We start from the raw sequence: 11,658 nt of genomic DNA, 5'->3' as shown, positions 1-11,658 counted from the left end.
GTGGGTTAGGGCCGGTTGCTTGTCCGTGTGGTCGTACTTATTGTATTATTTTATTAAATTGTTATTCTGACTTGTAATCTCTCTTTTGAGTTGGGTTGGTTTCCCCTGCTGGTTAACTTTTAAACCAGCACAAGTTACAAAGGCACATTCTGGATACCAGTTATGACAAGCTGTTAAGGCCTGAGCCTTGAATCTCATGTAAACAACTAAGCCTCCATTTTCTTTCACAGTATAATGTAAGCAGCACATCAGTAAGCACAAGCAGATTATAAACTACACCTCCAAATTAAGTTTCCTAAAGCAGGTCTTCACACCCACCAGCTCTGTGTTAACTCACAGAACTGGTACCATCCAAAACTCACACCCCCTAGAAATACCTGATGGAACAAGCTGAGTATAAATAATATTAATGTTGCCATCCACAGGACTGTAACTTGTATCAGGTTCTAATCACCCCCTCCTTTTTTCTTTTTAAATGGACATTTGCAGAGCCACTTGCTTCAAATTTATTTATTAACTCTTACTAAAACTAATATGTATTACTATTTTTATCCTCTGAATAATTTCTTAACACTGCTATCCTCTAGTTTTTGCTCCATCTTGGCTTAGTAATATTGTACTTACCCAGAAACATTACAGTGAGCCTCTGCTAGCTGCTTGTCAGATTGGGAAGGCTAAAGCAAAACCCTGGGTTTAAATATTTTTTTCAGGTATTACACATTAACAGTTCTCACCAATCTGCTCCTGCTTCCCAAAAATCTTCCAGAACGTGGATGATCGAGTGTCCCTGAGTAGCGGGTTGGAGAGGACACTGAAAGCTTCCAAGGAGTCTCGCAGGTATCTCTTTCTCCAATTCCCCAGTCTCTACTGGAACTATTCAATACACTGGGTTCCTGAAGAACAACATACTTATTGTATGCATCTTGTAACTCACAATCAACTCAGTATCTGCTCTGAATATTGAAAATAAAGGGAAGTGGAGGTAGTACCACATCTGGAAACCTTTAGTAAGAAACCCCAAGGGATAGTCAAAAAATGAAACAGGTTTAAGAGAGAAGCACTGGCAAAAGGAAAGATTTTTTTAGTTAAAGTACTTCATAGCAATGATCAGTTCCTTCATCTGTCCTCTCATTTGGCCAGACAGCAAAAAGTGTAAGGCTTTCGAGGCATTATCCCAACTTAGATACTGCAACAACAGGGCAGAATTAAGGGCCTCACTTTCAAGTGTTATGCAAAAAACCCCACATATGTAGAAGTCTCCAAGACAACAAACGCACCTATCTGGCCACTAAAGCAAGCTACTTGTCTTGTCCCAGCCATCGGTTTTAATACAGAAAAGAGTGGTGCAAAGAGGTGGGGGGGAAAAAGAAAAATAATGTTTTGGGGCCTACTAACAGATAATTATTCTTATATAAGGAGCATGATCTGTCCAAGGAAAATAGATTGTATAGCAAATGTAAACTATGTCACCTTAAAAACACTCCTGCAAATTACACAGTATCTTATCCAACTCTTAAACATTTCCCTTTTACCACTACTTAAGGTTTTTATTTCTCTGCAGTCTATTCTAATAATCCATCATAATGCTATTGGTAGTGAAGGACTGAAAAGTAATCATTATTAATTCCAATTACACTTCATGCAAGCGGCAATAATAAATTTCTGTTTTTCATTACAAAATTGAAACTTTTATGCATCTAAGCTTTTTATAAATCACTAACACTGAAGATCACCATAAAACAGTGAACAGCACTGGGTATAAAACCACTTGGGGTTTCAGAATAAGGTAAATGGGTTACGCAGCCTATTTCAGACACAAATATTGATTCCACAGTTTGAGATGCATAACAGACTAAGATTGTTTGGCAAAACAGTCCTGCAAATAAACAGAGTTTGCTGCATTTCCTGAGAACAAAGTGCTCAAATTTTCTGAAGTCTGAGGAAGTCTGCAGGGCAATCACCATAACTGTTCTCTTTTTGTGTTTTCTCTTCCAAAATCAGGAGCTCTAATCCTCCCCTTGGCTACTGAGGCAAGTTTCTAATACCTGAAACAGGAACCATTTAACATAAAAGTATGTCTGTCTTTAAGAGAACCTAAGGGACGAGGCTCTAGACTCCCAATTACACTGAATTTCAATTAATAGATGATAACTGAGGAAAGACACTGCAATTTAATTTGCTCCATAGAATAATCATTGAGATTAATAAAATCAATAGAAATAACAGAAATCCAACCATTTTATTAACACTAAGAAGCATTTCTAAGTGATTATTTGTCCATTCTCTTTCTACACACTATTAATACTACAAACACAGTAGTTGCTGTCACCATTTCTTAAAAATCATAGGATTGGGATTTAAAAATCTGAAGAAATATTCATGGCTCATCGTTCTCACAAGCAAAATTAAACCTCATATTTTCAAGTCTCAGTGGGATTCATCATATTTCCAGATTATTCCACATATGGATAATCAGCCTATGGGCAGAAGACTAAACAACTTGAAGATAAAAGTAAAGCTCTCTTAAAATGTTCTTATTATGAGCCATACCTGCAGACGTAATTGATCTTGAAATACCTGCCTTTCCCTTTTCTTTCCAACTGTTAGATTCTGAAGATGTGAGAATTTCTTAAGTGTCTGGATCACCATGCTAAAGACCCTAATTCAAGAACACCACACTCAGACCAGCACAATTCTGAAAGCCCAGTCATGGAGCTACATCATATACCATCCTAATGCCAAGCAGCTTTTGGGAGCTGTGGTACCTCTGCACGGGGCTCATTTCTTTAAAGGATGTCCCAGCGCCAACACGGAGAGAAAAAAAAGCAACATACTGGGAATCAAAAAAGTGGCTTTAAGAGAAAGCAGATTATCGGGTATGATGTCAGGAACCCTCAAACCAATTGCTATATCTGAAACAACAACAACAACAACAACAACAAAACAAAACAAATTAACAACAACAACAACAAAATCTGTTTGCTTTCTTCCTTCAGTTCACTTTAAGACTAGTTAACATCCCTTGTGAGTACTTAACAATTAAAGCACTACCTAATGTAGTCTATTTTGGTGTCGATCTGGGGTCTAAGTAGAAGAAAAATGTGATGGGGAAAAACATTCAGAACAATTTTATACACTACATTTGACACTATCCTGCCACTAAAAAAAAACCACCTTAAAATTCATTTCTCACAAAATGTTTACTAGGTTGTAACATAAAGCATAGGAATTCTTTTCTCATACCATTTAACTAATTTGATTTTTATATTGTAAGTCACCTAGAAACAATACTGTATCACATACATCTGATTAGTTTACAATTAACCTCTTTGTTCTGCCTCCTCAGAGAAGCAGAGGCTAGTCCCCAGACTGATCTCAGAAATGCATGACATACAAGAATTCACACCTATACAAAAAAAAATGGAAAGAGAACAATAGAAACCTTTCTTATTTTTTTAGCCCTAGTCAAAACCAAATACTCAAATTTTGACTGCTCTGTCCCAAAAGTTTGAGTTAAGCTACAATCAAAGATTCTCTCTACAGAAATTACTCTGTATTTAAAAGCCAAATCCCCAAGTTCCCTTTCAGCTTTATACCCAAAGCATTACTGATAGTTATGCGTTTTTTCTTAGGAACGACAAATCTTAAATGATTGGTAACTGAAGTAGTTCTTAAATATTTTAAGGTAGGCTTCTGAATGGATTAACAAATGGAAAACACCTGTCCTTTCCATTCCTATCTGACTGGACTTAATCTTATTTAGACTATTTGTTTCTTCATGCCCCAGTCTCTGTAATCTTAACTTGCAAGCACTAATGTAATTTGTTCCTACCTGCTCTCTAAGTACCAAAGGTTAGTCAAGACAGGGAGTTTCTCTATGCTTTTATCACTAAGCACTAGTCTTGTGTAACAAGGTCTCAGACTACCTTCTATGAACTGAGAGTGGAAAGAAGGGATACAACATAATCTTCTATACAAATATTTTCCCCTAAATGTTATAAAGATCATTCCTCAGATTAGAAGCACTTTGCTCAACAGGAAATAGTCAAAAGAATACGCAGTGCAGTGAACACGTTGGAGTTTGTGTAATAAACTAAATAATGTAAGGTACATTGTGTTAAAATTTCTTAACAGTAGTAAGTAACACATCAAACTTCACAGAAGCAGTTCAGCTGAAGACTCGTCTTCTGATCAACAACTTTCAGTATATGTACACTGCATGTGGACTGTGTCCATAAATTCCTACAAAAGAGTAAGACTGTTTGATTTGGTTTTGCGGAGCAGCCAGCCCATGAAAAACACGGGGGAATCCAAAAACCAAAACCAACTGATGATTGCTTGCCCTTATGCATTCCCTATAGCCTATATACTAATGAACATGTGTATGCCAGGGATAACAAAAACGTAACACACATATGTGTACTTGTGCTAAAAATAATGTTCTATTACTTGTAAAACTGTTTCTGAAAAAGGCATTATGTAACACAACGTTCCAGATAACTTGTCAGCAGGGACCAAACTCATAACGATTTTTTTAAAAAATATGAACATTTAATCACAGAGTTAAGTTTCTGCAATTTCAAAGATCAAAATGGGCTTACATTTCTGGGTCCAAAACTGAGGTGAGAATTGCTGACAGGAGCAGAAGTGAACTACTAAGGTAATTGAGTTGAACTGCTACCTGTGGCTTCCAAGTGCCCAAAGTAATTTCTAAAGTAGTTTAATCTCTACTTCCCATAATTCTCTTCCAAAAGTGAAAGTACCTGCAGAGTGTGAGCACTTCCTCTTGAGCATGGCTCCCTGCCCCCCAAAAAGCAGTTTGGTCAGTGTGAAACACTGCATGTGAACCAACCAAAGGCCTTTCCCTCAGTCCTGTCTATGGCACACAGAGCCCAGCTGCACTAGCACACTGACATGCTAAGTGTTTAGGCTGAGGGGAGCCTAAAGCTCCTCTTCTTACCTTCACAAAACGCAAACACAGGAGGTGCTGCAGAGAGGCACAGCCTCATTAACTCAAAACACAGTCCTGTAATTTCTGCATCATCAACACATCAAGTGTAATGTCCTATACACACCTAAGTTCAGACAAAACTCTCACCCCCCCCTTCAACAGAAAACTCCATTTAGCCAGGTTTACAACGGCAGTGAGTCATGCCAAAACAGATCCACAGTACCAGGATGCCCCTTCAGTCATCAAACAGCTGATTTCTAAAGGTACAGCTACAAACACGAGCAGGTAAAAATAGAAATATAGAACTACCAGTTCACAGATTACTGTCATTGGCCTGGTTATTAAATTCTTGTACTTTAGAATTTTTTTTGTCTGAATTTAGGGGCTTTTCTTGGTTAAAAAAAACCAAAACAAAACACTTGAAATTAATTTATACTTTACAAAAAGAAAAAAAACCACATTACCTGGTATCCAGATTCTAATCTCCATGAAGATTCTCTTGCACTATATGCACCAGCTAAACTGTTTCCAGTCAATGTCCTAGATCCTAGGGAAGAGCTGGAAGCCTGAACAGATATCCTGCGAGGAATTCTTGAGGGTTTTGACTCCATTCTTTGTATCCTGTACAAGGACACACTGATTATTTTTTCTCCTATAAGCAGGGACCTCATGCAAAACAGGCACAGTCTTTCTGAGTGTAACAAATATGACTCACACATACGAATATTAAATACACAGCGCTTTGGTCTGACTGTGCATCAGTAAAACGGGGAAACGAGCTCTCACCCTAGATTTTGTAACCTCTTCTTTACATCTCCTCCCGTTCCATGTTAGAAAACTAGAAATACAGCCCCTTTTGCTATACTTGTTTTATTACAATATACTCTTACTATTATAAATATTATATATATATAATATATATAGATAAAATATATAAATATACTCCCTTAAGAACCCCACAGCATTCATATTAACACAAAATGAGTCAGGAAGAAAGTACTCAGATTTCTTAAATTTATGTATTACATTTTTGCTAATGAACTGTATCTTCATACTTGCAGAAATTATATTCAGACTTATTTTTCAGGGTCAAAGTCATGAAACTTCACCTCCCCAAGAAAAACCATATCTGCAGTTTCCCTGCCTTTAACTTCTCCAAGGATAACTCCCATGCAAGTTAACATATGCAAAGGAGCACATGCTATCTCACAGGTGCATATATAAATTTAACTTTGACTCGCAGAGTATTTATTTGCTCTTTTGATATTTCTAGGCATTTCAAAAGAAATGCTGGTGCCTTTTTCCCCTGCGAAGTGACCCCATAGTCAACCTTGTCCTTGAAATAGTATCTTGAGTTAGTGTTTCTCTAAAACTCCGGATAGCTACCTAACTGGCCTGCTTATATGCACAGATTTATCCTCCTCAGGATGGTACAGACAAGAATCAGATCACAAAAGGTAGCTCTTAAATAAAAAATTTAAAAGAACTGCAGTATCCTCAGTGGCACAGTACTGTATAGCATGCGAACTGAGTACCCAGTGAAGAGCAGCATGATAACTATCGACTCAAACAGATGACCAAGAATTCCATTGGTACAAGGTGAGTTGCAGAAGTGGTACAATTCTGGCTTAACCTTCTAAGAATAGGAGTAAGCTTTACTAATTTTTGAAAAAACCCTATCCATCAGCAAAGTACACTTTTTTCCACAGTTCAGCCACTGTCTGCAAAAAGCAGCTGCATCAATCCTGATGTACCTCATGTCTGGTTGCAGTTTCAAGTTGAGTTCACATACTCAGGACTTCTAACCTTTGCTAAAGTCATGCTGCATTACATATTCTACCTGGCAAAAGCCAGTTTGTACAGAACTCCATTGACCAAACAGCTGGGACAGCTGAGGTTAATTTCCGTAACACAGGACTTTTTTAACTACTGTTCTCGTGCATGTTCAGTTGCCAGCTTTACAACAGTCCTCAAAACACAAAGTAGCCTAAATGCTTAATCCTGCAAGTAGGACTTTTAAAATATAAAGCACATCAAGGAACTGTTTATTTTTGTGTACTGGGTTGTATCAAGGAGAAGCACATCAGCTTCTAGACCATGCTTCTGACATCAGCAACCCCTTATTATTCGCCAGAGACATCATCAGTTAAAAAAGATCTGGTCAGGAATCTGAAATTCTCACCTGTCTAACTTTGCATTAGTAACCTGAAATAATTAATTAACTAAATTTCCCAGATCACATTTAAATCCCAAGGTAAATATTAAACAATTTATGCAATTCTCAAGTTGTAAACACAGCTCTATCAATAAGAATGTTCTAAGCAGTGTTTCAAAGTTCAGAAGAAACTGTTAATCATGGAAGTTTAAAAGAAATTAAGGAAAATCTAATAATCTAAGCTATATCATTTCAGGTGGATCCTCAGTGCAATAAAATGTAGCAATCCTAAACTGTAATGTAATTTAAGCTTCAGAGTAATCTGCCATAATGTGCACTGTAAGTCTAGTACTTGGACGAAGCTGCACTAAGTTTGAAAAAGTAACCATCAAAGTCGCAAACTGTAAAACTAAAATAATGTCACAGTAATACAGATGAGGGTGTGTGCTGGACAGGACAGCTGTACGTCTTGATGACATCTGACACTCAAAGCACTGTTCGTCTGTGTTTTACCCTGATATAAAATATAAGGAACAGACACACAGAAGAGTAGATCCAATTCTGTACTATTAAGTACTTGACAGAGTGCCAGCATTATCCCCTTTATTATGGATCAATTTACTTCTGAATCACTTTGTTTCAGATAGGTGTGGAACCAGACAAATTAAATAATACAGATAAAAGTCAGACACAGACACATATAGAAAACACGAGGGTTCAAGAAGAAGGGATGGAAGCTCTTACTGGTAGAAAATAATGTCTAGATGAACCAGGGGAGGATAAAGAAATGTAAGAACAGCTTCAAGACTAAATTAGAGATCATCTAATACTGATAAAATTGCCACCCACAGAACAAACAAAACACAAGCATTCAGACTGAAAAGGATAGGGTGGAAGAGTGGACACCAGAACCAACTACCTCCAGAAGCTGAAATGGAGTCCAAAATTAGCAAATTACTTCTTCAGACACACACAGTCACAAGACTAATTTTCTCCTTTCTAAGGTAACCCCTAGAGGACAATGTTACCATCGGCCTAATCTTGTAAATTAGCACAGGCTGTGATTTTAACCCTAGTAAGTCAGGATGATATTATCTATATAATATTATTTTTCTTCAAATAAAGAAATCTTGCAGAAACTACACACACAAAAAAAGTGTTAAAATAAGATTAAGGCAGTACACTAGAAAATGCAAGATTTTAATTTCAGTTTATGCATACACATTATGGTTAATCTCTTGAATACAACTGTACATTTTTTCTGCAGTACTGATCTCAGACAGCAAATGAGAAGGATCTGCTATAAAGATCAATTGGAGTAGTGCAAGAAAAGGCAAGAGAAATCCTGCCTTGTTTGATGCAGAAGTGAAAAGACACCGAATAAAAGGTCTTATGGTCTAGGCAAAGAACTTCTGTTCAAGCAAACTGGATTTTACCCTTGCCTTTCAACAAAGATTCAGTGATATGGAGCATGTCATCCAGATTAATTAAGATTTAATTTTTTTAAAAATCACAACGAAAGAGCTCTTCAATTTCTGGCCATCCATCATAAAATTCACTTGCAATCCAATGAGCAGAAATCATAGAATAATTTTGGTTGGAAGGGATCTTTAAAGGTCATCTAGTTCAACCCCCCTGCAATAAGCAGGGACATCTTCAACCAGACCAGGTTGCTCAAAGCCCTATCCAACCTGACCTTGAATATATCCAGAGATAGAGCCTCCACTACCTCTCTGGGCAACCTGTGCCAGTGTCTCACCACCCTCATCGTAAAAAATGTCTTCCTCAAATTTAGTTTAAACCATTACTTCTTGTCCTATCACAAAAGGCTCTACTAAGTGTCTGTCCCCATCTTTCTTACAGGCCTCATTGAACTACTGAAAGGCTGCAATAAGGTTTCCCCAGACCCTTCTCTTCTCCAGGCTGAACAGCCCCAACTCTTTCAGCCTTTCCTGTCTTACCCAGCTGGATAGAGCTGCAACTGAAGTCAATGGAGCCATGACATGAATTTACTAGCCAGATAAAACTAGATCTAGGCATCTCAACTCTGGTGATCAACGCCAGTAAGGGGTCTCTTGGCAGGGGGTGTTCAGAGTTCTCTGAAAAGCATTTTAAGCACTGTACCTTGAAAGCCTGAGAAGCAACCCTCTTCACAGTTCAGCTGAATACACCCAAAACACATACAAGGCTTATGCTCATCACGATAACACAATGGGGTTGGTCACAAATAAGGTGAACATGCTAAGCTATCAGAGAACACAGGACACAACCAGACAATGGTCTCACAACAAAAATCAATCACATTATTAAAGCCACACTAGTACTTGTCTGCAAGGGGAATAGTCCTTGTATACAGTATTTCAGAATGATAATGCTTCCCTTTTACAGGATCAGGGTCTTAAGGATTTTCCTGAATGAGCACAAAGGCACTCAAACTAAAACCTCAAGTGTTTTGTTTACACCCACAGGAATTCAACAAACCCAAAGTAGTAATTAACACGCTATAACGAGTTCTATAATGACAATGTAGTCACCTCCATTTTCACAGAAGGTAGTGAGATCAAAAAACTTAATCTACTTCTCTGAGGAAATACTAATAATGTAAGAATAGAAATTGTGCTGTAGTCTGAACTGATGAAAAAGCCTGCCGCTGCCAAACAGAAAAGGAACATCTTACTCAAATATCACACCTGTCGTGTCCTTCATTGAGAAACCTCAACACACTATCCTGGCAAAACACACCTCTGGCTTCTCTATTATTTTGACTGTACTCACTCTGGTACCCAACAACAGAGAAATGAGAAAGGATATAGCAGGATGAGAAGCACTCTTCTCACCAAAGCAACATATTTCAACAGCTTATGCCATCTTACACTACTTAGCAATCAAAACCTCATAAAAAAATCTGGAAACTCTAGTGGCTCCTAGAATAACATGTGATGCCTCTCAAGACTCAGTCAGAAACCAAGTTCTGAAATAAAACTTTAAAGTCATACCTGTGAAACAGATGACCAACTTGTAACAGGAGGTGGAGCTGAACAGCCTATTTTGAGTGCACAGCTCAAATGTCCTGCCCTTCTTGATGTCATCCCTTTAACGACATTATAAAACATCAACTAGACCTAACATAGCCATGGATAGAGATAACAAAGACAGAAAAGATTCAAGAACTCTTTGCAGGAAAGCAACGCAATTTCAAAAGATAAAAATAACAGACAGCAAATATTTCTCTTCTACTTTGACCTTCTCTACTGATATATGAGGAGTGGTTTTAGGCAGTCTTGTCTAGCAGTAAGGAAAGTATTTACCAGTTTCCACGATTTCTACTAACTTTTCTAGCTTTAAGCTTTTAAGCATTCCTGTACCCTCTATCACAGGAAAGCATGAGCTTCACTACCAGCTCCTAAATCCAAGTCTTCTAGCTTGGAACTATGAAGTGACACTTCTACCTAAGACTCAAATTATCACATCTGCATGTTTTTGTGTGGTTTAACATAAAACTATTCATAAGACCTTCTCCCAAGCTACTTGTGCTCACGTGTCTTCCTCAGTGTTTACTCACAATCACGTTTTTATGACAAACAAGATGGAGCTCGCGTGTCTTTGAGGCTGTGCAATTCTTCATTCGAAGTATTTTCTCAACCTTCGATGCAGAAAGGCTGACAAATAACTCAGCAGCCCCTCAGGAGTCCCGCGAGCAGCAAGAATACTTACGAATGCCGACGGCTCCCGGGCCGCAGCGGCCGGTGCCGCGGCACAGGGCTGCTCCCGCAGAGCCGCCAGGCCCCGCACCGTCCCCGCCACGCGCGGGGAGCGGCCCGGCCCGCACGGCAGGGGCTGCTCGGGGGGCACCGGGTGTGTTCCACACGGCCTCGCTCCGAAAGCGGCCGCGGAGCCAAGCGGCCGTGGGGGCGAGAGCGGATGGAAGGGCGGCGAGGCCGGGCCCCGCACAGCACAAAATGGTTCCCCTGGCCCTGGCGCGTGGCCGCCGGGCCGAGGCAGGCCCCGCAGCAGGCGTCGGCCGGGCCGGGTCGGGCCGGGCCGGGCCGGGCCGCAGCGGGCGCCGCGGACGGTGCGTACTCACCTGCCGGGACGGGCTCGGAGCCGCGGCGGCTCCGCGCGCGCCGCGCCGGACCCGCAGTGCAATGGCGGCCGCGACACCGCCACCGCCAGATACGGCCGCGCCCCGCCCGCCCGACTCTCGCGAGAGCTGCGGGGGCGCGGCAGGACCCGCGGGGGGCGAGGCAGGGGCGGTGCCGGGAGCGCGCACAGAGGCGGGAACGGGACATAGGGCCGGGAATGCGACACAGGGGCGGAAACGGGACACGGGGCGGGAACGGGGCACGGGGCGGGAACGGGACACGGGGCGGGGCCGAGGGGCGGGCATAGGGGCGGGGACGGGAACGGGGCACGGGGCGGGGCCGGAGCACAGGGGCGGGGCCGATGCGCGGTCCGGGGGCGGGGCACAGAGGCGGGGGCGGGCCCAGGGGCAGGGCCGGGACCCCGAGCGGAGCCGCTCCCAGTCGGAGCCGCGGTTTCCGCAGAGTGGAGC

The 11,658-nt window shown here is 40.9% G+C and overlaps 1 protein-coding gene across 5 annotated transcripts in view; it reads right to left on the bottom strand.

Annotated features, from left to right (window-relative positions):
- Positions 1-11,292, bottom strand: part of LOC113940071 (E3 ubiquitin-protein ligase MARCH7-like) — a 25,942-nt gene extending 14,650 nt beyond the window's left edge. For 2 of the 5 annotated variants that reach the window (XM_027631141.1, XM_027631146.1), the window contains exons 1-3: positions 10,103-10,707; positions 5,416-5,572; positions 735-893 (exon numbers count right to left, since the gene is read on the bottom strand). In XM_027631141.1, coding sequence (XP_027486942.1) covers positions 735-893; positions 5,416-5,562 — 306 coding nt within the window. In that variant the 5' untranslated portion in view covers positions 5,563-5,572; positions 10,103-10,707. Of the gene's footprint in view, positions 1-734; positions 894-5,415; positions 5,573-10,102; positions 10,716-10,820; positions 10,899-11,190 lie in introns of those variants that run through there. The other 3 variants (XM_027631142.1, XM_027631143.1, XM_027631145.1) reach the window with 3 other exon arrangements.
- Between the last annotated feature and the right edge of the window lie 366 nt (positions 11,293-11,658).

This window comes from Corapipo altera, unplaced genomic scaffold (assembly GCF_003945725.1).
Source record: "Corapipo altera isolate COAL_440 unplaced genomic scaffold, ASM394572v1 130557, whole genome shotgun sequence".
NCBI classification, from domain to species: domain Eukaryota; kingdom Metazoa; phylum Chordata; class Aves; order Passeriformes; family Pipridae; genus Corapipo; species Corapipo altera.
The sequence above is the reverse complement of the archived record's forward strand: the minus strand, read 5'-3'. Positions and strand labels throughout refer to the sequence as shown.